Source organism: Camarhynchus parvulus, chromosome 1A (assembly GCF_901933205.1).
Source record: "Camarhynchus parvulus chromosome 1A, STF_HiC, whole genome shotgun sequence".
NCBI lineage: Eukaryota > Metazoa > Chordata > Aves > Passeriformes > Thraupidae > Camarhynchus > Camarhynchus parvulus.
Window position 1 is genome coordinate 69,349,232 of NC_044586.1, and position 20,675 is coordinate 69,369,906.

A 20,675-nucleotide genomic window follows, 5' to 3' on the forward strand; every position below is an offset into this window, starting at 1 on the left:
TCCCAGTCCCCTCCAGCCTCGCTGCCTCCGGCTCCAACCCCTCCCAGAACCCCAAATAACCGCGAGGGGTCCCCGATTCCCTCACGAGTCCCCAGCCCTCCCCTCCCCTCACACGGCCGGGCCTCCCCCCGACTCCCGCCCGGTGCCGGCGAGTCCCCGGCGCCCGGTGCCGCTGGCCCTCACCCGCCGGGCCCGGGCCCCTCGCTGGCGATGCCGCCGTCGATGAGGTCGCGGATCTGCCGGGGGGTGACGGGGGGCGGCCGCCCTCGGCTCCCGCCGGCCGCCGCCGCCCCCCCGGCGCTGGGCGCCGCCATTTTGGTCCCTCCCTCCCGTCGGGGCCCGGGAAACGCGGGCCCCGCACGAACGTTCCGCTCGCGCACGATCGTTCCGCCCGCGCCGCGGGGTCGCTCATGGCCTCGCGCAACCCCCGCGCCGCCTCCGGAACCTCGCGGAGGGCTCGTGGGGCGCCGGTGCCCCCGCGAAAGTCGCCGTGAATGTCCCCGTGAATGTCCCCGTGGGTGTCCCCGTGGGTGTCCCCGGGAATGTCCCCGCGCCCCCGCTCTCGGCGCTCCATTGCTCCAGCCTGGAGCGATCGCTCAGCTCTCCCAACAGCGGCGCTCTCGTCGCAGCCTCCCCCCACCTGCCAACAAGCCCGCAGCTGATAGGCTCCGGCCGAAGAAGCTCGGCGCTGATTGGCGGTTGCCGCTCCGTCCCTCAGGCAGCGGACGGGCCATGTCGGCGGCGGCCGCGGCCCGGGACGGGCTCGGGGAGGGCGCGGGCGGCGCCGCGGGAGGCGGCGATGGCGGCGGGGGAGGGATCCTGAACCGCTTCGTGCAGCTGCCGGGCAGGCCGCGGGCGGCGGGTGAGTGGCGGCCGGCGCCGGGGATGACCCCGAGCCCCAGGCCCAGAAGGGGTTCGGGAGCCGGGCAGCCCCGACCCTGAGGGCGCCGAGGGCTCGGGGAGCGCAGCATCCCCATCTCAGGGGACCGCGACCGGGACACCCCCGTTTGTGAGCTCCTGAGGGGTTCGGGGTTGGGGCATCCCCGTCTCCGGGCCTGGGGAACCGGGACAGCGCCGTGCCCGAGGTCCTGAGGGGTCCTGGTCCGAACACCCCCGTCCCGGAGCATCAGGAAGCGGATTAGATCCATTCTTCAAACAGTCTGTGATTAGAATTACCCATCGCCGCGGTGCTCGGGAGCGGGCACCCCCATTCCTGGGGGTCCTCAGTCGGGGCACCCCCGTCCCCAGCCACAGGGTCCCGCTGTCCCAGGCTGTGACACGCGTGTCCCCAGGGCCCTCAGGGGACAGGGACACCGGGGGGACAGCTGTCCCTGCTCTGGGACGTTCCCGGGGGAAGCTGGGGTGCCCCAGCAGACCGGGAATAATGGGGTGCCCCAAGCCGGGAATGCTGTGGGGGGAGCTGGGCTGTTCCCATCGCAGTGATCCCGAGGTGTGGAGCCTGCAGTCGGGGCTGGGGGGCGCTGATCCTTTCCCAAATGCATTTAGGGTCAGCCCCTCCCACAGCCCAGTGTCGGGTTCCCCATCCCAGCGTTGCCCAGGTGCTGGGAGGTGCCTGGGTGTCCCCATGGCTGTGGGGACAGGGGCACCCCACAGGGCTCAGCCCCCTTTCAGCCACCCTGGGTAAACCTGGGGTGACCCCTGGGCTCCCCCCGCTCTGCAATCCCACTCTGTTGGGGTTTTTGGGACACCTACCCCACTGCATTGGGGTTTTTGGGACATTACCCAGTGTATTGGGGTTTTGGGACATTACCCCTGCTGTATTGGGGGTTTTGGGACACCTACCCCAGTGTATTGGGGTTTTTGGGACATCTCCCCCAGTGTATTGGGGTTTTGGGACATTACCCCACTCTATTGGGGTTTTTGGGACATCTCCCCCACTGTATTGGGGTTTTTGGGACACCTACCCCACTCTATTGTGGTTTTTGGAACAACTACCCCAGTGCATTGAGGTTTTTGGGACATCCCCACAGTGCATTGGGGTTTTTGGGACATCTCCCCCAGTGTATTGGGGTTTTTGGGACATTACCCCAGTGTATTGGGGTTTTTGGGACATCTATCCCACTCTATTGGGGTTTTTGGGACATGTGCCCCAATGTATTGGGGTTTTGGGACATAACCCCACTCTATTGGGATTTTTGGGACATCTCCCCCACTGCATTGGGGTTTTTGGGACACCTACCCCACTCTATTGTGGTTTTTGGAACAACTACCCCAGTGTATTGGGGTTTTGGGACATTACCCCAGTGTATTGGGGTTTTTGGGACACCTACCCCAGTGTATTGGGGTTTTGGGACACCTACCCCAGTGCATTGGGGTTTTTGGGACATCCCCACCGTGCTGGGAGGGGACATCCTGCCTGGGGAGTGACATCAGCTTAGTCCTGCTCCCTTGGGAAAGGGGGAAATGTTCCCTGGCAGAAGTGCTGCTTTCCCTTTGCACCTCTCTCCCGGCAGTTCCTCCATCATTTCTGGATGTCTGGCACCCCAAACCCCCCAGCATTCCAGAGGGAGGCTGAGCTCAGCCCAGGCTCCCAGCACTGGGAAGTTCTGCAGCACTGCGAGGGCTCTGGGCCAGCCCTGGCCCTGTGACACTCCCAGCTGCTCTGCAATCTCCCATTTTCCCTGTGCCCTCCTCCTGACCTGGAGCTGCACATCCCAGGGCCAGGAATCCTTTGCTGTCACCCCCATGTGGGACAAGAAGCCCCTCAGGGCTGGCAGCAGCAGCTGGGAATGGCTTTTCCATGCACGTCCCCATCCCTGAAAGCTGCCCTGCCTTTTCCCTGCACACCCATGGGGATGTGGCTCAGCCTCCCAGCCCCTCCCAGCAGCGCTGGGAATTTGCTGAGTGTGGCTCCACACTTTCTATTTCTGGGCAAATGCTCAGCCCCAGCTCCCTCCTTGCCTGGAAATGCCTTTGTGGGCACCACAGGCCCTGCTGCTCTCCCCTTGCTGCCTCCTGATCCTGCATGGATTCTGTCCCTCCCTGCAGCTGCCCAGCTCAAACCAGCCTAAATGCACCCCAAACTGCCTGCCAGCCCCAAAAAACCCGGATTGTTGGAGTTTGACACCTGTTAGGGCCTATTTATAGAGCTCCAGCAGCAGCAGCCCTTGCATAACCACTGAGAGAGGAATTTTCCCCCTCACTCCATTTCCTCCAACCTGATTTGTTCCTGAGCTCCCAGTTCTCTTCCAGAGTTCCCAGGTTTGTTTTCTTAGCTCCCAGTTCTCCTCCAGGCTTGTCAGGTTTCATTCCTCACCTCCCAGTTCTCCTGCAGAATTTCCAGGTTTTCTTTTCTTCCCAATTCTCAAAATTCTCAATTCTCTTAAATTTTTCTTCCAAATTTTTTCAGGATTCTTTTCTCACTCTCAACTCTTCCAGAGTTCCCAGGTTTGTTTTCTTAACTCCCAGTTCTCCTCCAGACTTGTCAGGTTTCATTCCTCACCTCCCAGTTCTCCTGCAGAATTTCCAGGTTTTCTTTCCTTCCCAATTCTCCAAAATTTTTCTTCCAAACTTTTCAGGATTCTTTTCTTATTTCCAAATTCTCTTCCAGAGTTCCCAGGTTTGTTTTCTTAACTCCCAGTTCTCCTCCAGACTTCTCAGGTTTCATTCCTCACCTCCCAGATTTCCTGCAGAATTCCCAGATTTTCTTTTCTTCCTAATTCTCTAAATTCCCAATTCTCCTAAATTTTTCTTCCAAACTTTTCAGGATTCTTTTCTCACTCCTAAATCTCTTCCAGAGTTTTCAGGAGTTGTTCCTCCATTTTCCCTATGCTATTCCATGCCCTGGTGTTTGTAAGGTTTGGAAAGATGGGAAAAAAAGTCAAATGCAGGTGGTTTGTGGTTTGTTCTTCTTTTTGTGTCCACATTTTCCAGTGTTTTCATCAGACTGCTGGGATTAAGGGAATTGGAACAAACTTGAATGGATTTTTGCCTCTCCTGGCTCAGCATTCCTGCTCTTGCCTTCAGCTGCAATTTTCCCAGTCACAGAAGGGTTTGGGATTTTTATGTGGAGAGGTTCAGTTTTTAATATGTATTTAAACAGAGCAGAAATTCCAACTATCCCAAACCCCTTTGTGGCATGGAGAATTCCTTCGTTGATGGGATACAATTCCAGGGAACTCCTGAGGCTGCAGGAGTGGGCAGGCAAGTGTGGAGTGCAGCAAAGACAAAATTCCAGGGGTGCAGCAGCTGGAATGACATCCCAGGAGCCCAGAATGTGGGATCTGAGGGGTTTGGGAGCCTCCTCACGGAGAGGGAGCTGAGGGGAGGCAAATCAGGGCCTGGGCTGCAGCCCCAGGGACTCTGGGAGGGACAGATGGGATTGTCCTGCTCCTCCCAGTGCCCCTGGAATTCTGGCTGCACTTCTGCTCTCCACAAGTCAGGAATTCCCAGGCAGACTGCGGAGCATCCCAAGGAGATGGTCCAGGAAGGAAGGGTGAAGGATTCAAGTCTCTTCTCCCTGGAAAACCAGAGCAGCCCCTGGAGTCCTGGCCGTGCCCAAGGCGTGGCTGGGTGAGGTTTGGAGCAGCCTGGGACAGTGGGAGATGTCCCTGCCATGGAATGGGATGATCCCTGAGGTCCTTTCCAGCCCAGAGCGTCCTGGGATTCCATTCCATGAGGCTGTGAGAGGGGAGGGCTCAGGTGGAACCTCCCTGGGGGTTTCCAGGCCTTACAGGATGGAAGGTCTCCTTTCACATGGAGAGGACAAGGAGCAGTGGGGACAGGTGCACTGGGAAGGGTCATCCCAATGGAAAAAGGACATTTTCCCAGTGAGAACCACCATTGTCTGGGACCAGCATTCCCTGGGATGGGCTGGAATCCCTGCAGGGTTTCAGGACGTGGCTGCTCAAGGTGCTGAACAGCCTCATGGCAGCTCCTTGCTCCACAGGACACAGGTGATCTTCCCAGCTCCGTGGTTTTCATTCTCCACAATTCCTCTGTTTTCCTTTGGGCTTCTTGGAAACGAACAACCCAAGGATCACTCAGTTGTAGTGGTGTAAAATCCTTTAAAATGGGATTGTCCCAAAGATTTTGGAAACAAAACCTGGGAGAGCCAGAGCTGTTCACAGAATCCCTGGGTTGGGAGAGACCCTCAAGAGTCCAGCCCAGTCCCTGGCCCCCAGTGCCACATCCAGGCTTGTTAAACACCCCCAGGGATGGGGACTGCACCCCCTCCCCGGGCAGCCCTTGCAGAACTGTATCCCCCTTGCTGGAAAAGCTTTTTCCTGCTCTGCAGCCTGAATTTCCCTTGGCACAGCTCGAGGCTGTGTGCTCTGGTTGTGTCAGAGCTGCTGGAGAAAGAGCCCGAGCCCAGCTGGGCACAGGCACCTTTCAGGGGCTGCAGGGAGTGCTGGGGGCAGCCCTGAGTCTCCTTTTGTGCAGGCTGAGCACCCCCAGCTCCCTCAGGGGTTCCTCGCAGGGTTTGTGTTCCCAGCCCCTCCCCAGCCTCGCTGCCCCTCTGGACATTGATCCAGGAGCTCTCCCAGGATGATAATTGTGGAGTTCTCAGCTGTATCAGGAAATCTCTTGGCTGACCTGCAGGTTGTGTTTGGCATCCTTGGCTGGATCTTCTGGCTTCTCCCATTTTCCCTCAGCCCCGCAGAGCTGTTGTTCAGGGACCCAGCTACAGCTGGGAGCTTTTCCTCTTGGGAGTTTTTCCTCTTGGGAATGTCTCAGGCGTGGGCAGCCTGCCCAGGAAGGGAAGGGTGGGATCTGAACACAGCTGCATGAACAAAAAGGTTTTAAACCTCACCCTCAGCAGTGCATTCCCAATCCTGCTTATCCAAACATTCCTGAGGGACTCCAGTTCCACCAGTTCCAAACTTATTTTGTCCAGCTGTTGTGGAAAAGATGAAACTTTGAAGATGGGAGTCAAAGTCAATATTGACTTGTCTTGTTCTGGTTCAGCCCTTGTCCTAAATGTCCTTCAGGATTCCTGCAGGGATCAGAAATGGAAAGGGAGAGATTGAACCCTGCTGTTGTGGATATTGGAGATCCAGGCAGCAGGAAAAATAATCACAAACCCATCTTTAGAAAGCTTTCAAAAGCAGAGGAAAGGACTTGTGCACAGCCCTGGGATATTCACCATGGAAAAGAGGAGGATCCAAAGCCACGTTGCATTTGTTGGGTTTACACCCTGTAGTTATTCTGTTTGTATTTCCAGAAATAGGGCTGGAAGCAGAAATTCTGCTGCTGCTGGTGCTGATACTGTGGTGGTGTAGCACACACTGGTGGGGTGGCCTTGCACTGGGATTTGTGGGGTTAAATCGTGGGTTGCTCGGGACACCCCGATAGCAGGAGAGGCTTTTCACTGCTGCTGTTCCTTTTCCTGTTCTCCTGACAGGAAGGATTTGAGGTACTCAAAGTGCTGCAGATAACCCTGGGATTAAATTACCTTGGGGAAAAAAGGGAATTGATAAAGGAATGTACAATTATGGGATGGTTTGGGTGGGAAGGGAACTCAGAGCCCATCCAGTGTCACATGGCAGGGACACCTCCCACTGTCCCAGGAGGCTCCAGCCCCATCCAGCCTGGCCTTGGACATTGCAGGGATCCAGGGGCAGCCCCAGCTTCCCTGGGAAGTTTGTTCAGTGTCCCACCATTCTCAAAGTGGAAGTTTTTCCTCATACCCAGCTGGAATTTCCTGTTTCACTTGGTGCCCATTGTCCCTTCTCCTGTCACTGAGCAGTCCAGCCCCATTCCTCTCCAGACCCACCCCTGAGATAGAAATGGAATTGTTTAGGGTTTCTGACAGTCATAAGAACAAGGATGGTTTCAGGAGGCTCAAAACAACCTCACATCCATGGAATCATGGAATCTTTGCAGTTGGAAGAGGTCTCAGACCACTGAGTCCGAGCATTCCCAGCCTTGCCTTGGCCACCACTGCCCCACATCCCCAAGTGCCACATCCACAGGGCTTTGAAATCCCTCCAGGATGGGGACTCCACCCCTGCCCTGGGCAGTTCCAGTACCTGAGCACCCTTTCCATGAAGGAATTTCCCCTAAAATCCAATCCAAACCTGCCCTGGCCCAGCCTGAGGCCGTTCCCTCTGCTCCTGTCCCTGTTCCCTGGAGCACAGCCCGACCCCTCTGGCTGTCCCCTCCTGGCAGGGACTTGTGCAGAGCCACAAGGGCCCCTGAGCCTCCTTTGCTCTGGTGTCACACCTGGAAACACCTTCTTGTCTCATCCCTGTCCTAATGACAGCTCCTGCAGGAGAGGAGTTCAATTCGGAGCAGTTTGGGATTGGCAGGGCAGCAGCTCCCTCAGAACCCCTGGGTGAATCAGGGCACTTCTCCCTGCTTCAGGGGAATTGAGCAGGGGGTTGGCAGCTCCCTGCCCAGCCAGCCCCTTTCTGCTGGATGGCTCAGCCCTTAATTAGCACTTTCCTTAATGATGCCCCTGTTGTGATGCTTCAGCCTGGAATCACTGAATCCATTGGGTTGGAAAAGCCCTCCCAGCCCATCCAGTGCCAGCTGTGCCCCATGCCCACCTTGTCCCCAGCCCTGAGTGCCACCTCCAGGAGTTCCTGGGACACTCCAGGGCTGGGCACTGCAAACCCCCCTGGGCAGCCCCTGCCAAGGCCTGAGCCCCTTTCCATGGGGAAATTGCTGCTGGTTCCACCCTGAGCTGCCCTGGCACAACCTCTCATCCTGAGGGCATTTCCAGGGCGAGGCTGCCCCAGGACCCACCTTCAGCACGTACAGGGGCCGCTGCTCGTAGCTCTGCCCCATCTGGACCTTGCTGACCAGCTTGGGATGATCCTCCACCAGGACATCCATCCACTCATAGATCTGCAAGGAGGAGCTGCTGGCTCAGGAGCCTCAGCCTGGTTCTCACCTTTTGCTTTTGAGATGCAACAAGCAGAGCTTCCCTGGGGAAGATCCGGTGCTTCCCTGGAGAACTAGAACTCCCCTGGAGAAGACCTCATGCTTCCCTGGAGAACATGAGGTGGCTGGGGCTCTGTGTGTGCAGAGAAAGGCACATCCAATCCAAGCTGTCACTAATTGTCACCTTGTCCCCAGCCCAGAGCACTGAGTGCCACATCCTTGGACACCTCCAGGTGGGGACGGGCACTCCAAACCTCCCTGAGCAGCCCCTTCCAATGTTTAACAACCCTTTCCATGAGGAAATTCCTCCTGACATCCGCCCTGAGCCTCCCCTGGCACAGCCTGAGGCCGTTTCCTCTCATCCTGTTGTTACATTTCATCCTGATGGTGGAACTTATTCCCTGAAATTTTTACTGTTCCCATTTTTGCCCTCAGGACTGAGGAAGAAGAATCTCCTTGTAAATGCACCTTCCCATCCTTCCTTCCTGCTTCTCTCTGGAATCTTAAACTGGGAAAATGGGTGCTTCCCACATCATCCATCCATCCATCCATCCATCCATCCATCCATCCATCCATCCATCCATCCATCCATCCATCCATCCATCCATTTTAAAGCCATATTCCATAACTTCACAACCTCTTCTTTCCCCCAGACCTGGTAGATCCTGCTGCTTTCCATGCCCAGCATCAAGGAATTCCCAGCAGGACCTGGTGAATTCCAGCTTTTCACACAATACTTCCCCTAAGCTTTGGGTGTTTTGGGGTTCAGCTCTGGGAAAATGGGCTTTGCTCGTGACCAACCTCAGCAAATCCTGGGATTTTCCCATCTAAAAGTCACACCTGTGGGATGGGCAGCAAAAGCAGCTGCAGAGCTCTCCTGAATTTCAGCAGGAGCTGTGAATCATCCAGCGAGCCCTGGTTACATGGAAATGCAGCTCTTTATTGGAGCTGTGGACTTTGGCTGCTGAAGGAACTCAGAATTAACCCTTGAGCAGCTCCAGCTTTTCCAGCTCTTCCATAAAAAGACACAACTGGAGGATTCCTTTTGAAGGCAGAGTTGGAAGGGCCCTTAAAGCTCATCCAGTGCCACCCCTGCCATGGGCAGGGACACTTGCCGCTGCCCCAGGCTGCTCCAAGCCTGGCCTTGGAGCCTTCCAGGGACGTGGGATCCCTTCCTGTTGAAAATTGGGATTTCTGGCCAGGTCAGGTGCCTTCCCTGTTTGATTTTGGGAGGTGGATGGCAGTGAAGGCCTCCTGGGTGGTTTGTTTTAATTTATTTTCTTAGAATTACTCCTCTTACCTTGAGTTCATTTGCTTTATATAAAACTCAAGCCTTATTCTCCTCTTTTCCCTCTGGAAAATTCTCATGGCAAGTGCTAGAACTAGAGGGAAATAAAATGTGTATTTAATATAACATCTGAACTCCTAATTCCTTAACACCTCTTAAATTAGGAAGTGGAATATCCCCCTCTCCTGTGCCCAAACATCCCTGTCCTCACTACAGATTTTCCCCTTAATCCCTTCACTTTCTTCCCCTCTTTTTCAGCCAGTGCTTATTAGTTTTCTGAGTGGGAATTGCTGTGAGACACAGTTATTCCTGGAAACACCCCAAATCTGTCAAAACCTTGTCTGAACCCTGGAGAGCAGCTTAATTTTGGGCCAGAGTTGAACATGATTAAGCAAAGCTGCTTGTGCTCAGCTCAACTTCATTATTTGGTCTGGACAAATAATTCATTTCACTTTTCCTGTAGGAAAAATGCTTCATACCCTTTTTTTTTTTTTTTGCAGTGTTGGATTCACTGCTGGGAATTAAAACAGAAGAAAACATGCTGGGTCCTCATTAGATGCTTTCCTAGCTCCTTTTCTATCCTAAAATCCATAAAAAAGTCTGTGGGAGCAGGTGGGAGGTGAAGGTCACTGATTTGTTTGGGTTTGTTTTGGTCAGTTGTCAGCCAAGACCTTGATTTCTGTTACTTCTCAATGTTCCTGGTTGGTTTTTCCTTGGCTGAATCCATCTTTTTATCTATTCCAGTTGAGAGCTGAGCTGGAATTGTCCTCCCTGCTTTTATTTCCATTGAGTTTTTAGGGGTGGGCAGGCAGAGGATTCCTTTTGGGAACGGCTGCATCTCTGTAGGATCTCAGCTGGATTCCCTGCTCCTCCCAGTGCAAACACCTTAATTCAGGAGCAGATTTCCCCTGTTCTGTCAGAGCTGTTTAGTGACAAAAGTCACTAAATTTTTCTGTCACTAAACAGAACTAAACTAAACTGAAGTGTTCTGTTTAGAGACAGAAAATTTAGTAACTTAGATGAAGTCTTGAGATCCAAGGAGCAAAGAGGGAAGTCGCTGAGAGGTTTTTGTCAGAGGGAAAGCAAATCCTTAATGTTTTTCTCTGTTGGGCAGCTCTAAATGCACACATTTGGAATTGTTTCTGAGTGAAACTTGCCAAACAGAATGAAAGAAGAGGGATTTTCTCAAGTACCTCAGAAGGGGCTGGAGTGGAAGAACTGCCACGTGGTCCAGGGATGAGCTGGTGACACGCAGCGCGTCCCTTTTCCAGCTCGTCCTTCCAAAGCCATTTCCTCGTGCTGCAGAGGCCCTTCCCTGTGGATTCCCTGTGGGATCCAGCCCAGTGGGTGCCCTGCTGACCCTGGGGCACGCCCTGAGCTCTTGTGGAGCTGTTGTTTCTCCTCCTCCTCCTCCTCCAGGCCACAGGTGCCCCCCGGCCAGGAGCGGCCATCGCTGCGTGGCCGACAGTTCCAACCTCTACGTCTTCGGGGGCTACAATCCCGACTACGATGAGTCTGGGGGCCCAGAGAACGAGGACTACCCCCTCTTCAGGGAGCTCTGGAGGTACAACTTTGCCACAGACACCTGGCACCAGATGGGCACCGAAGGCTACATGCCCAGGGAGCTGGCCTCCATGTCACGTACGTATGGAAATCCAGCTCCTCCTGTGCCTGCTCCTGGAGCTGTTTTAATCCTGCCTGTTGTAATCCAGGCAAGAATTGGAAATCTGGATGCTGTTTTTCTAAGTGGGTCCTGAGGTTGGGTTGGGTTTGGGATTTTTCTTTCCCTTTTTGCTCGGTTGAGGCAGAGGGAAAGAAAGAAATGGGAAAGCAAGAGGTGTTTTCCAGGTGTTTACCTTGCTGTGCTTTCAGCAGGAAGGTGCCTCATGCAGACATCTCCAAGCATCCAAAAATAGCTGTCTTTGTTCATTTTTCAAAGCAGACCTTTGGTTACCATGGTTTTAGTTGGGATCCTTTCTCCTTTAGAGCCTCTCAAAGCCATCAATGCCCAGGGTGGATTGTAGGGAATTTGAGCAGCACTGAGCACTGCTGTCTCCAGAGCAGGGAAACCTGGAATGCTTTGGGTTGGAAGGGAGCTTACAGATCATCCAAGCAGCTTGCTCCAAGCCCAGTCCAGCCTGGAAAAATGATTTGGGAATGGTTTGGGTTGGAAGGGAGCTTAAAGATCATCCAATTCCCATACCATGGGCAACCTTCCCTAGAGAAGCTTGCTGCAAGCCCAGTCCTGGAAAAATGATTTGGGAATGGTTTGGGTTGGAAGGGAGCTTAAAGATCATCCAGTCCCATGGAGCAGCTTGCTCCAAGCCCAGCCCAGCCTGGAAAAATTATTTGGGTTGGAAGGGAGCTTAAAGATCATCCAATCCCATGCCATGGATAGGGACACCTCCTCTAGAGCAGGTTGCTCCAAGCCCAGTCCTGGAAAAATGATTTGGGAATGGTTTGGGTTGGAAGGGAGATTAAAGATCATCCAATTCTATGCCATGGGTAGCCTTCTTTAGAGCAGGTTGCTCCAAGCCCAGTCCAGCCTGGAAAAATGATTTGGGTTGGAAAGGAGCTTAAAGATCATCCAATTCCCATGTCATGGGCATGGGCAACCTTCCCTAGAGCAGCTTGCTGCAAGGCCAGCCCAGCCTGGAAGAATGATTTGGGTTGGAAGGGAGCTTAATGATCATCCAATTCCCATGCCATGGATAGGGACACCTTCCCTAGAGCAGCTTGCTGCAAGGCCAGTCCTGGAAAAAGGATTTGGGAATGGTTTGGGTTGGAAGGCAGCTTAAAGATCATCCAATCCTATGCCATGGGCAACCTTCCCTAGAGCAGCTTGCTGCAAGGCCAGCCCAGCCTGGACAAATCCTGTTCTGCTGATCTGCCAGCAATGAGCACCCCTGTTTTCCCCTCTCTCTCCCCCAGTTGTTTTACATGGCAACAACCTCCTGGTGTTTGGGGGCACCGGGATCCCCTTTGGAGAGAGCAACGGCAACGACGTCCACGTGTGCAACGTCAAGTACAAGAGATGGGCTCTGCTCAGCTGCCGCGGCAAGAAACCCAACCGCATCTACGGCCAGGTACGGGGCCCAGGGAGCCCTGGGGGAGCGCTCAGAGCGCCCCAATCCCCTCTCTGTGCCTCAGCAGAGCTGCTCCCGCTGTGGAAAAGCACGAGGGAAAGCAGGTGTCCTTCAGAAAGAAATGAAGCAGCCTTGGTTCTTGGAGATTTCAAATGAAAGGAGGTTTTCTCTTAGTTAGAAGGGCAGAATTTGTTCATTCAATGGCTGGTGCAGCTGAATGAGAAAAGTGTGATTTCAGGAGGGGTTTGTAGTCAAAAACCTTCAAAACCCAAAACTCTAAATAAAGTAAAAAAGTGATTTAAGGAGTGGTTCATAGTCAAAAACCTTCAAAACCCAAAGTTCTAAATGAAGATGAAAAAAGGTATTTAAGGAGTGGTTGGTAGTGAAAACCCTTAAAGCACAAAACTCTCAATAAAAATAAAAAAGTGATTTAAGGAATGGTTCATAGTCAAAAACCTTCAAAATCCAAAGTTCTAAATGAAGATGAAGAAGTTATTTAAGGAGTGGTTGGTAGTGAAAACCCTTAAAACACAAAACTCTAAATAAAAATAAAAAAGTGATTTAAGGAGTGGGTCATAATGAAAACCTTCAAAACCCAAAGTTCTAAATGAAAATATAAAAAATGATTTAAGGAGTGGTTGGTAGTCAAAAACCTTCAAAACCCAAAACTGTCAATGAAAATGAGAAAGGGATTTCAGGACTGATTTGTAGTCCAAACCCTTAAAACATAAAACTGTAAATGCAAGTTCCTAGGGTTCCTTTATATTAGAATTACACCTTTTAAGACTTTCCATTGGGTGGATGAACAAGGTGGACAAGGAAATGAATTGACACTCACCACAGGGCTGACTCTTTTAAGACTTCCCATAAAGTAAATGAACAAGGTGGACAAGGAAATGAATTGACACTCACCACAGGGCTGACTCTTTTAAGACTTCCCATAAAGTAAATGAACAAGGTGGACAAGGAAATGAATTGACACTCACCACAGGGCTGACTCTTTTTCCTGGTGCACATCTGCTTTGGAGGAGCAGGAATTCCCTCTCCTCCAGCCCCAGGTGCCCCAAATCCTTTCTGGTTTCTCTGCCAGGCCATGGCCATCATCAATGGGTGTCTCTACGTGTTTGGAGGAACAACTGGCTACATTTACAGCACTGACCTCCACAAGCTGGACCTCAACACCCGCGAATGGATCCAGCTGAAGCCAAACAATATGTCCTGTGACATGCCAGAGGAGAGGTGAGCACCTGGGCAGCCTCAGGGAGCTTTTGTGGGAGGCAGGGAATGGGAAGCTTTGGGATACCTTGCTCTGGTTGCCATTTCCAGCCCTCCTTTGCCTGGGAGTTGTTGTGGCATTGGCAGGAAGGATTTTGGTCGCTCTCATCCGTGGTTTGGTGTCCAGCTGAGAACAGGGAATTGGGAATGGAAGAATCCCAGAGTGGTTTGGGTTCATAGAAATCTTAAAATAAATCTAAAAATAAATCTTAAAATAAATCTAAAATAAAGTGTCCTCCTGCCACGGGCTGGGACACTTTTCACTATCCCAGGTTGCTCCAAGCCCTGTCCAGCCTGGCCTTGGACACTTCCCTTAGAAGGGGCTGGAATATTGCTGGCTGTCCTGGTACTCACTAATCCTTGCACTTCATTATTTAATAATTGCTCTGCAATCAGAAAATGCCTTTCAGACTTCTGGGGTGCTGCTTGGAGGGCTCAGGAACACTCCCACATCTCCTGCATGCTCCCAGCCTGAGGGACTGATGCAGCAGAGCCAGCCTTGGGAGTTTCTGCTCAAATCCCTGGAATTTGATGGTGATTGCCAAAAGGTTTTTTGTTGTTGCTAATTGTGCTGCTCTGCACCTTCAGGTACAGACATGAAATTGCTCATGATGGTCAAAGGATTTATATCCTGGGAGGTGGAACTTCCTGGACAGCTTATTCCTTGGATAAGGTGAGGCATTTGGAACCCTGCACAGGAGATTTTCCACACTGAGGAATTACCAGCACAGCCTCGCCATCTGGCTTTGCCTGGAGAGCCTGGTAAAAAAAAAAAAGAAAAATAAAAAAAAAAAAGATAATTGGGAGCAGATTGTTCTCCTATTTCTGTAAAACCTGGATTTGCCACACAGTGTCCTGGTGATGAATCTGTGGTCACTTTAAATAGTGCTCTGCTTCCAAAAAAGTGGAGTCTGCAGCACTTTGTGTGACATTTTATCTCTCCATTGTCCCATTTTTCTCCCTGTGTGCAGCAGGAGAAAAGGTATTTCTAAATCCTTCTGAGAGCTCGAGGGTGTGGATTTTAATTGGTCCAGCTCTTTTCAAAAGCAATATTCTTTTCTTTTTTTCAGCTGTAGGGCTGAAATAGCAAAGCTGGGATGGAGCTTGAAAGGTGATTTTAGACCTGCTTAGTCACTGGCTGGGATCAGCTATTTTTGGGTTTCCACTTAATGAAAAAAGGGATTTATTTCTAGTGGGTCAGGGCCTGGAAGGTCTCATGGCTCCTGTTCTTCCCCCAGATCCACGCCTACAACCTGGAAACCAACACCTGGGAGGAGATCACCACAAAGCCTCACGAGAAAGTCGGTGAGTTTGGGATTTCCCTTCTTTCCCTGGAAGCCAGAGTGGCCAAGGTGCTTGAGGGTGCAGTTTTCTTGTTCAATATGTGGCTTTATCTGGATTTGAGATCCTGCTTGTGCTGCAGCACTGAGGATGAACCCATCCAGGGGAGCTTGGCAGTCTGGCTTCCCTCTCTCCCTGCCTGGGAAAGGTGGCAGTGCCTGGATCTGCTCCCAGAGGATCCAAACCATCCCTGCTCCCTTTGAGGCCCTGGGCTTTCCCTAGAGTCTCACAGCTGCTTTTCACCAAGCCAGATTTGAGACTCTGGGGAACAAAATTCCAGCATTTTCTTCCTTCCCTGGAGAGGAATTAGGACTCAAACCTGACCCAGCTGCTTAAAATTGCACTTTTTATACCTGGGATAGCAGGAAAGTAAAACCTCTTAGAAATTAAACTCCATGATTAAATGTTGAGACAAAATCACCACTTGCACAAGCACTTTAAAACAATTATTGCTGATACATATTTTTAAATTTATTCTCTCCAGGCTTCCCAGCAGCCAGAAGATGCCACAGCTGTGTGCAGATAAAAAATGGTAAGATTTACCTCTGGAAAATTGGTGTATCTTGTACAACCAAACAGGGGGGAGTTGGAGACAACTGCAGGGACCACGTGGCTTTTCTGGAAGAGGATTTTTTCCTCACTGACAGGCTTTAAGCTGCCCACTTGGCACCATTCCTTCTTCTGCACTGAAAAAACAGTTACAATCTTCTTCCCTCTTTTCCAAACCCTTCAGGTCAGTGGCTGAATGCTCTCTGCTGAAGGGTGGAGGGAAATGCTGCATTGTATTTCCTGGGAGTGTTGATTGTGCCAATAAAAGTGAGGCAGGAGCTGGGAGATGCTTCCAGGATTTGGCAACCCCTGAGCTGAGAACTTGGGCAAAGCTGGGAGCAAGGCAGGACTGGGAGCTGGGGCTGCTCCCTGGGGGTTTAAAATCCCTGGAATCTGATCAAGCACAGGTGTCCTGGCTGTGAGAAGAGGGAATGCTCTCCTGCCTGCGGAGGCATTTAGCCCTGAGGCTGCCATGGTGGGCTGGGGTCATGGGCAGGCTGGGAAGGGGGACATGAGGCAGAAATCCACCCTGACCCCCAGTGTGGGCAGCAGGGCATGGGGGATTCTGCCCTTCTCAGTGAGACCCCACGTGCAGAGCTGCCCCAGCCCTGGGACCAACAGCAGCAGCACCTGGAGCTGCTGCAGAGAGCCCAGAGGAACCCATGGAGCTGCTCCAGGGCTGGAGCCAGGCTGGGAGAGCTGGGAATGTTCCCCTGGAGCAGGGAAGGCTCCAGGGAGAGCTTCCAGCACATTGCAGGGCCTGCAGGGGCTCCAGGAGAGCTGCAGAGGGACTGGGGCCAAGGCCTGCAGGGACAGCACCCAGGGAATGGCTCCCACTGCCAGAGGGCAGGCATGGATGGCATCTTGGCAATGAGGAATTCCTGGCTGGGCTGGGATTGCCAGAGCAGCTGGGGCTGCCCCTGCATCCCTGGCAGTGCCCAAGGCCAGGCTGGAGCAGCCTGGGATGGTGGGAGGGGTCCCTGCCCAATTCAGGGTGGAACTGGAGGGGCTCTGAGGTCCCTTCCCACCCAAGCCAGTCTGGGAATCTTTAGGTGCCTCTGCTTTGTGGTGGGCCTGATTTGGGAGATCTGGGAGCCTTTGTTGAGGTGGAGCAGTTTCTGATCCCAAACCTGTGTGGGGAGGGGGATCCCTGAGCTCTCCCCCAGCCTGTCCCTGGTTCCTGGCAGGGCTGGGCCTGGCAGCTCCCCACGTCCCCTCTCTTGCAGATGTGTTCGTGTGTGGGGGCTACAACGGAGAGGTGATTCTGGGAGATGTTTGGAAGCTGAACCTCCAAACTTTCCAGTGGGTCAAGCTCCCAGCTGCCATGCCAGAGCCTGTGTACTTCCACTGTGCTGCTGTCACCCCAGTAAGTGACTCCTTTTGTTCCTCCAAGCACTCTTACCTTGCTGTGGGCTGCAGATAGAGCTGATGTGCCCAGGGAAGTGACCTCCACTGGATGCAGCAGCTTTTTCTTCTTCTTGCTGCTCTTTGGACAGTGGAGCCACACTGTGGATTTTGCTTTCTCAAAGAAATGATGCAGAATTTGAGCTTTTAAAGTCTCTGTGGGAACAGCAGTTCCTGCTTGTAAAAGGAAAAAAAAAACCCACAAATACTCCCTGAGTAAAGTGATTTTGTGCTAGTGAGAGCAGCCTGAGGTGAACGATTGGATGAGGCTGTTTCCAACCCTTTGGAAGCCACTAAGGAATGTTGGTATTGCCAGAGCTTTTGGCCTTAAGTAGAAATCTGGAGACCTGGGATTGATAATTACCAGGCAGCAAGAAGTGCCTTTGGCTGTGCCTTCACCTCCTTCAGCTCCTCAGGGCAGAGATCACATTCCTTGGCGTCACTGCCTTTGGGGAATGTTACAAATGCAGCTTTTCCTGGGAAGTCTGATAAAGGTGTTTCCCAGGCAGCTCAGTGACTGCCTGGACAGCTGGGATGCCCTTTCTTTGCCAGCCTGTGGAATAAAATACCCACTCAGCAGCTGAGTTTTCCCATCTCTGTGTTCCTGTCATCCCTGGAGCAGGGTTGTGCTGAGCCAAGGGAATGCAGGATGTCTGTGTGAGGTGGGTGGAGTTTAAAAATACATTCTTTTTAGCTGGAACACGAGTAGGGCTCTGTACTACTTTATTAACAGTTTGCCACACTCCTAAAATGGATTTCTTGGGATAGAAATCACCCAAACCTCAGAGCAAAGCACTCAGAGGTGGTGGATGAGTGGTTTAGGATGAGACATGGCCCCTCCAGCAGTGATTCCTCCCTTGACTCAGAGGATCCCAGAGTGGCTGAGGCAGTGCCAGCTCTGCTGAAGGGTGGGAGGTGGGAATAAAGGCCAGCCCTGCTTTTCCTGGCTCTCTAACTCCTGTCCCCCTTTCCCCACCCAGGCTGGCTGCATGTACGTCCACGGAGGGGTGGTCAACATCCACGAAAACAAACGGACTGGCTCCCTGTTCAAAATGTGGCTGGTGGTGCCCAGCCTGCTGGAACTGTGCTGGGAGAAGCTGCTGGAATGTTTCCCTCACCTAGCAACTCTGTCCAGATCCCAGCTTTTGCACCTTGGACTGACGCAGGGACTCGTTGAGCGACTAAAATGAGCAATCTCCCACTTCTGTCCAAGACTCACCACGTTGAAGAATTCCCCCTCCCACCCCCTATTTATGGATTCCATGGATGGTCTTGCTAAGAACATGGAGGAACCTGCTCAAGGCCTTACTCAGCAAATACATCAATGCCTTCCCAGACACGGTTACTTTTAGTCATTGGAAAAAAAGAAAGTCCCCTTTTTATTTATGGAGCTCTTAAGTTACACCATTAATCCAAAAGTATTTTCTGAGACTAAGCAGCCAACCAGCAACCTGTCATCAGCACGTGCTTGCAATTAACTGGGGAGGTTAATGAATGTCTGAGCCCGTGCTCAACGTGGCACCTTCACCTTGGTACTTCCACCATCGCATCCAACGAGGGACCTTTGATGCAGAACAGGCACCAAGCTGCTCTTTAGCTGTGGCTGCCCCATCCCTGGCAGCCAGCTGAGCTCCCTGTCCAAAGCCAGCCCTTTTCTCCAGCCCTGCATGTTCCCTGGGCATGTTCCCACCACGTTCCCACCACATTCCCACCGCGAGCCTCCGGAGACGGCTGGAACGTCGCCCGGGCCGGCGAGCCCAGCTTGGCCCCCGCAGCTCCCCCGGTGCAGTGGCTGTGTCCTCCCCTTGTCACATTGAAAGGTTTGCTTGGAAGACTGGGAAAAAGTTGCCACTTAAGGGGACTACTGTGTAGTTTACTGGGGGTGAGGAGGGAAAAGGTTTTCCTGAGGCTTTTTTAACCTTTTCGGCTCGCTTTGCACCCACAACGAGCTACGGCAAAAACTCACCCTGTGGATTTCAGAGCTCTTTGAACCTGCTCAGCCAAGCCATGGTTCTCAGCATCTCCCAGCTTTTGGTTTTCCTTCCTCCCACACATCCCAAAAATTGGCCTTTTTCTTCTTGTTTCACGTTCCTCTGAGGGTGGGAGATGGGATTTAAAGTCAGTTTGGGGAGTGGCTTTGTGGATCACTCAGCCCAGGAAATACAGCATCCCAGAAAGGGGAGAGGGAGCAACTGTCCCTCCTTCTGGGGACAGGGATTGTCTGTGCACAGGAAGGGGTGGCTCTGGTCCTCTTGTGCTCTCTACACTGCATTTGTTTAAGTGGCCACTGAACTCTGAACAGCTCCAGGCATGAGGTTTGTGCAAAATCCTTTTCAGTTGGAGCCCATTTTTAAGTGCCTTTTGTTTTTAAAATCAGCTTTTCCCAATGCTTTCCTCTTCATCAAAGGCAGAGGTTACACTCTGAGGTTTTAGTTTCTTTTTAAGAAATTGCATTTATGTTTAAATAAACCATAGCATTGTCTTCATGTTGTTAATCCAAAGGTGCTGCCTGCTGGAGTCACTGCCCCCCACATAGGGAACTCACCCCTTGTCCCAAAATTAAGCTTCCCCTGGTCTTGACAATAGATTTTCCTCTTTCTCCAGCTTCAGTTGCTGCTTTTTTCCCCCCTCAAGGCTCAGAAAAAGTCTGGACCTCACAGCTGAGGCTTTCTCAGGTGCTTGGACCACAGGAACTGGTGGGAGCTGCTTGGAGCTCTGCTGTCTCCATCTCCTGCATTGCACCTTCACAGGAATTGTGCATTTCAATCCCTCCTCTGCCTCCCTGGCTGCTGAATCCAGACCCTGCTGGCAGCTGTGGGCTGGGGAAGGGTTCCCTGCTCTGCTGCCCTGCCTTGCAGTGACCTGCAGGACCATTTCTCCAGCTCCTCCTTCCATGCCAAACTGAGGCTGAATATCCACACTTCCATCTTTGCCTTGTGGGACCTTTGTCCTGGAGCAGCCTGGCCATCCCTGTGCTGGTTTTTCTCTCAGCTGCTTTAAAGAGCATCTGCCCTCATCCCCAAGGTGATCCTGGAGCCATCCAAGATCTCTGAGCAAGCACATTGCTTATGTTCTTAGGTTGTCCTTACTCTGGAAGTCTCTAGAGCTTTCTCTGAGGTTGTCACAAAGCCTCTGTCGATGATTTTGGAGCAGTCTTGGGACTCTGGAGAGGTCTCAGCTGGCTGGAAGCTGGTCCCAGTTTTCAAGGGATGACTGTGGAAACCACAGGGCTGCCAGTCCCACTTCAGTGCCTGGTAAAACCCTGGAAAAGATTGTTCTGGGAAACACTGAAAAACCTCAGGTGGACAGCACAGCCGTGGGTGACAGCCAGCACAGCCTCAGGAGAGGGAAGTCCTGCTTGGCCACCCTACAACCCACCTGGATGATCCTGGAAAACCAGGAGATGGAATCTGCAGACTTCAGCGAAGTGCATCCAGGACAGGCTGGGGAGCAGCTGTGGGAAGGGACCTGGGGGTCCTGGGTGATGGGACAGCAGTGCCCTGGAGCCAGCAGGGACACCTCTGCCCTGGGGACATCGGGGACAGCAGCAAGGGAGGGAATGTCCTGCTCTGCCCAGGCTCCCCAGGGAATGGCACATTTGGACAATGCTCTCAGGGCCGGGGGGGATTGTTGGGGTGTCCTGGGCAGGGCCAGGAGCTGGACTTGATCCCTGTGGATCCCTCCACCCCCAGCAGCTGGGAAAGCATCACCAAGAAAACCACAAAGCTCCAAGGAGTTCACTTTTGCTGATAAAAGCCATACAAGCATCACCCACTGATGGATTCCAGGGGTCTTGCCCATTCCATAACCTCCACAGATCTTTGGAGGCTGCTGTTCCTGAAAAAATGACCTGGTTTAAGCACTGAGCTCAGAGCTCCTGCTGA

General features: G+C 52.6%; 1 protein-coding gene across 1 annotated transcript; it reads left to right on the plus strand.

The window, feature by feature from the left end:
• Positions 1 to 188: 188 nt before the first annotated feature.
• KLHDC10 (kelch domain containing 10) lies at positions 189 to 19,289 on the plus strand. Its single transcript, XM_030960492.1, has 9 exons — positions 189 to 862; positions 10,556 to 10,777; positions 12,068 to 12,222; positions 13,313 to 13,461; positions 14,086 to 14,170; positions 14,736 to 14,802; positions 15,323 to 15,370; positions 16,614 to 16,753; positions 17,772 to 19,289. The coding sequence occupies exons 1-9, from the start codon at positions 211 to 213 to the stop codon at positions 17,979 to 17,981; spliced, it is 1,728 nt and encodes a 575-aa protein (XP_030816352.1). The 5' UTR covers positions 189 to 210; the 3' UTR covers positions 17,982 to 19,289.
• The last annotated feature ends 1,386 nt before the right edge of the window (positions 19,290 to 20,675 follow it).